At 38.8% G+C, this 5,770-nt stretch overlaps 1 protein-coding gene across 1 annotated transcript in view; it reads right to left on the minus strand.

The window, feature by feature from the left end:
- The window catches only part of LOC106527381 (protein-serine O-palmitoleoyltransferase porcupine), a gene marked incomplete at its 5' end in the record, with an annotated part of 41,623 nt that overhangs the window by 28,829 nt on the left and 7,024 nt on the right, over nucleotides 1-5,770 (minus strand). The window contains 1 exon segment of the mRNA XM_014022243.1: nucleotides 3,251-3,387. Within this exon segment, the coding sequence (XP_013877697.1) occupies nucleotides 3,251-3,386 (136 nt within the window).

Below are 5,770 nucleotides of genomic sequence, written 5' to 3' on the forward strand. Positions count from 1 at the left end.
AAAATGTTTTGATTCATGTAAAATTTTGCTTCCACTTCACAATTGTAAACCACTTTGTGTTGGTCTTTCACATTAAATTCCAGTGAAATATATTTATGTTTGTGGTTGTAATGTGACAAAATATGGAAAAGTTCAAGGGGTATGAATACTTTTGCAAACCACTGTATCTGTAGTATCAGAGTCTGTACAATCTGAGTCTCTCTGACTCATTGGTGTGATGAGAAACTGTGTTGGCATTTTACCTCTGGAGCTCTTTGCTGTCCGAGAGCTTGTTGGCAGATTAAGTCCTTTCATTTTAGTTGCCTTTGTTGGAGGTGACTGAACTGCGTGTTACAGTGTCCCCCTTAAAATTTGAAGTTCTTGTAACTATCCTTCTTCTCTTTTCTCTTGTGCTGCCAGAAAGTCTTTCATCAAGGCAAACATTTCACCACCAGCTGTGCCACGCCCAGACAGGGATTGACACTCTTCCTCCTCTGATGAGTGCATTACATTTATAAGGCGGCTGTGGTAGAGGGGTTAGGGGAGTCGTCCTGGAACTGGAAGGTTGCCGGTTCGATCCCCGTCCAGTCGACTCAGTCGTTGTGTCCTTGGCCAAGAGACCTTACCCGCCTTGCCTACTGATGGTGTTCAGAGGGTCCAGTGGCGCCTGTGTATGGCAGCCCCACCTCTGTCAGTGTACCCCAGGGCAGCTGTGGCTACAATTGTAGTTTGCCATCATCAGTGTGTGAATGTGTGTAGCGTGAAGCGCTTTGAATGTCCCGGATGGATAGAAAGGCGCTATATAAGTACAGTCCATTTATCATTCCATCCATTTACCATTACTTGACCTGTTGGGTGTGCTGCAGCTTCTGCTGCTGATGATGGCCCAGGTTCCTTTGTTTCTGCTGAAGAATCTGCTGAGGATGACTCCTTGGTTTTCAATGTTTCTGTAGCAGCTTCTTCTGCCAACTCCATTGTTGGTTGTGAGCGTAATCCAGTCCTCTTTTTGGGAGAATGAGCAATTTTCTTGCGACTTGCCATCCCACTTCTGACACCATTTGTCATGGGGTTATTCTTCAGGCCAACATCGCCAAAATATAATTCAAAAATCCACTGGCAGGTCAGGAACATTTCTGCTCATCTGGATTTTATTCTTGTTCTTCACAAGGAAAAACACTTGTCTTCATTACAAGTCGTTTGAAAAAACCCAACCAACACATTTCACTCTAGATCCCTCAGTCATTTTCTACCCTGCCTCCTCAGTGATGGGTAGCAACTCTACTCTATAGCCCCTCCCATCAGGCACATCATTTTCTTATTTTTACCCAATAAACAGCTTTACATTTCTTTTCAACAAAATGCATTGGTTTCAACATAAAATAAATACAAAATTAACATTTCAGCTTTACTTTCAATCACCAACAAAAAAAAACAAAAAACAAAATCACCTGATCATAGCATAAAATGAAAGCATCCCACCTGCTTCTACCCATGCAATTAGGGAAGCAACTGACTGATATAGCAACAACTTTGATTGATAAGTAGCAGTGTGTTTAAAATGTATGTTTTTCCTGAACTGAACCCCAAAGTGCGCACCCCTGGTTGTTCTAAGCTGACGAGGGAAAACAGATAATGATAATGACTTTACTGACCAATTGTAAACTAACTGAAAGGAGAATGTGAGGATGACATGACTATGTGTAAACTGTGTGTGTATAGGAACTGTGATCTAAATCAAAGTCTGCTGAAAAGTGTGAAGGGGCAGGGATGCTCCATCACATAATGTAATGATTGAACATCATAAACATTAAATAGTCACATTGTCAGACAGGCCGGTTTATTCAGATATTATATTTTCTATATTCAGGATTTGTGTGTTTTTCAACATTTCCAGAAAAAAGTAGAAAGAAAATGTGTGCCAGCTGTGAGTCGGCTTCAGATACAGCCTGCTTCATTATGAAGCTGAAGAATGTTTTGTTCTAAAATAAATTCATTAAACAATTCTTTGTGACCTGAAATAATTAGTATTTTTTGTTTGTTTTTACTGATGTTAYAATTATTGTAGTTTACAYCAAAAACTTTTGTAAAGTTAAGCTGACATAAAACTATCAAACAGTATAAATACATATATTGTACTATGTACACTTGCAAATACTCAGCTCTAATTAATAAATATATGTATGAGAATCCAGCTGTCAGATCTCATTGATTTGTTTGAAAACAGCACCTCTGAAACACAAGATATTGTTATTTTAAGCCACTGTTAATCATTTAAATTATTAATTTATTTATTTTATATTTCCATAACTATAAAATTCACAATTTCCTTAGCTTTCTTTTGAACCATAGTTTGTAAAAATCGAGCATAAATAAGAAATTTATAAGAGTTTTTCTTCAGGATGARGGCTCACAGTCCATTGACATCTATTCATTTAGTTGAGGCTCCTTAATGCATAACAGAGCTCCAGTGCGTGCACGTCAATGTAGCTAGCAACACGCTAGCTACGCCCAACCCAGTAATATACATCAATGTTTAAATACACCTTAACATTCATGAGGTACTTTGCATTGACTGTTTATGGTTGAATGTGGGCGTGCAGAGGGCAGAACCTGAGGCAGGACCTTGTGRGCAAACTCTTGAGGTGCAGCTGTGATTAATAAAGGAAAGGTGCGCAGAAACCTGCATACGCACGGTTTTATAAATCTGTTTTGTTTTTATTTTTATTTCTTTATCTTATTTTTTAGTATGGTTTCCATGCAATTCTTTTTAAATCCGACCCCTGGTCCTTATCTCAAATACATAAAACAAACAAATAAAACTAATAAATTTTCAATTTCGACTGATATGAAACACATTTCCTGAAACATTTTTCAGCTATATTGCACAGTCCTTAAGTGACATTAAAGAAAMTTATTGTTATAAACGCACTTCAAACAGAGCTTATGGACTCAATCTATACGAACTGAAGGCAGCTTTGTGCAGCGCTCTGAACCAATGCACAGTGCTATGTGACTGCCAGTTAAAAAAAAACACAAACTGGTGAAAGTAGTTGAAGACCATGCAGATTATTCCACTGCTACTTTAACTTCCTATTTCTGTTGAAGCAAAATATGTTCAAGCCCACAGCAGATCTTTACTCTGGCCCAGCTAACATTGGGTACTAAGTTAGAACTGGTTTTTCAGTGCTAGAGCCAGAACTTACAGTGGTGGAAAGAGAAAAAGCTGGCACTAACTGAGTTCTGGCTCCAGCTTCCTGAGTAGGTTCCTCACCAAGTATGAAGGTAAACCTGCAGATGAGGCAGAGCAGCAGCAGCATCCAGAGCTGCAGTAGGCTCTGATGAAGAGTGACAAGTCCACAGCTGGAGAACAGRTGCTGCCACATGAGCAGCCGGAGGGTTAGATCCATCCTGAAGAGACAAAATGGTGTGAGAAAAAAACAAAATTGGAGGGTTCATGTCCAACTGCACATTCATTTTACACTTAATTGCTTTTTTAAATTAGCTTGTGTTTGTTTTTTCTTGRGATTTTGTTTCTCTTTGCTCGGCTGTTGCTTTCTTTTTCTGTTTTGTTTTTGTCTGGTGAAAAATAGTTAAACTTTGTGTCCTGATGCATCTCAGTAATCCAGGTAGAAAAAAATCAAAAAGAAAAAATCAGTAGGTCCTCTGGATGGGTTCTTCTTTAGTGAAACGTTTCGTCTCTCCTCCAAGAGACTTCTTCAGTCTGATGAGTTTCAGGTGAAACCCAGTCTTATAAGCACTGCCTCCACATGGACAAACAGGTTAGTCAAATGCGAAACAGGGCCATCGACTAACAATAGGCTTGATTAGCTCTATTGTTCATAGAGGGTCATGTGCCCCATCACCTGACCCATGTCGTGTTATGTGAATGTATTGAATGCAAGCAGGGGTTCAACATCCCCTTGTTTTTGTCCCTCCCTCCTTCTTTGTGTTGGTATCATTGGGGCCCTGATTCACACCTTTTGCTCACAGTGGGCGGAGTCATACTTGCAATAACAGCATTGTAGGCGGAAGACAAATGGACACGAAGGCCTCCACCTCTGTTTAATGGACGGTCTTTCTTTACAAAAATGGCTTCCTTTACTCCTCCCTCAAACCAATGTTCCTCTCTATTAAGGATGAGAACATCCTCATCCCTGAAAGAGTGACCGCTGACCTGTAGATGAGTGTAAACTGCAGAGTCCTGACCTGATCATGTAGCTCGTCTGTGCTGGCTCATTCTTTTGAACAGTGGCCGTTTTGTTTCCCCAATGTATGACTGATCACAGTCCTCCTGACACTTAACAGCATATACTATATTACTCTGTTTTTGCCGGGGAACTGGATCTTTGGGGTGAACTAATCTTCGTTGTAACGTGTTTTGGGGTTTGAAAGCCACTGGGACGTCATGTTTAGAGAATAAACGTCTTAGTTTCTCTGAAACTCCCGCCACATATGGAATGACGACAGATTTGGGTCTGGGTTTAGGGTCTTCATTTTCAGCTGGTTGTTGGCTGGAATCCTGTTTGGGTTTCTTGTCTGGCACGTACACTTACAACACTTTGTTTGAAATAGGGGTGCAAAGATAAATTGTCCAGCCAGTTTACCGCCACAGATTTCCTTAATTTTGAGAGACTGAGATGAGCCAATACTTGAATAAGATTAGTAAAAAGATCAATTTCTCATCTACCTCAATAAAGGTATAAAAATGAGACACTGTCCTCTTTTGCTCTGCTGTGAGCACTACATAATGTCCAATTAAAACAAGTTTGTATTGTTTAAGGGTATTGTTCAATGTATTTAAGTAAAATAAGAATGGAACATTGAAGGTGCATAGTGACCTTATAACACCTGACAGTGTCAGTTATTTAAAAAAAATCTGTATCAGACAAAATCAGAAACAGCCGGTCAGACTTTTTGAAGCTCAGAGATTGGCCGTAAAACTGCCATCAGTGTGCTCCTTGAAAGGTAAAAATAAATTGACTAAAAGCTAGATTTCTATTCTTCAAATAAATGAGAAACTTGCACTCACTCATGTAGTTGCAAGACTTTCTTTTTCACATGAACATCTAATTTCCCCAAAAGTATAAATCCAGCTTTAGAGTCATCCTTCTCACAAACTGTGAGATTTAACAGACTGAGCAAGATGTGATTTCAAAATGCTAACACTACTTTGTCTCTGTTGGTGAAAAAATGTAGATATCCCTCCAAGTATATTAATCAAAATCTCAAAAAGTTATTGTTTGTATTTCTACAACTGATTAACATTTGGAGTCAACAAAGATCAGATGGATGTCACAGACACAAAATTGACTACAAGTTTTTCCAGAAAAATACTTTCAGCAGGTTGCAGTGTACAATAGGGTCGTATTAATACAGCAATCCACATCAATATATTGATTGAACAATTAATGACTCAATTACATCAAGGTCAAATAAAAACATTGACTCATATCGTCATCATGTGCACGATGTGGATCGATATTTCGATCGCAGGCGTGTGAATTAAATCAAAATCCTACCATGACAGACTTTGTGATATAGAGAAGCATAATTTCATCAGCCAGACAAAACAATATCCCATTGTGATAGAGTTGCTGATTTACACCTAGTGTAAAGTTTGACAAAAACTGAGGTTTCTGAATTTTCTGCCAACAGGCAACTTGTCTCTAATGGGTAATGCCAAAGTTTTAAACAAAGATTTTGCACTCTGAATGTGTTGGAAATGATGCTCAGCTACCACAAAACAATTATATTATAGCCAGAGCTGGGTCATAACTAGTTACATTTACTT

Source organism: Austrofundulus limnaeus, unplaced genomic scaffold, assembly GCF_001266775.1.
Source record: "Austrofundulus limnaeus strain Quisiro unplaced genomic scaffold, Austrofundulus_limnaeus-1.0 Scaffold321, whole genome shotgun sequence".
NCBI lineage: Eukaryota > Metazoa > Chordata > Actinopteri > Cyprinodontiformes > Rivulidae > Austrofundulus > Austrofundulus limnaeus.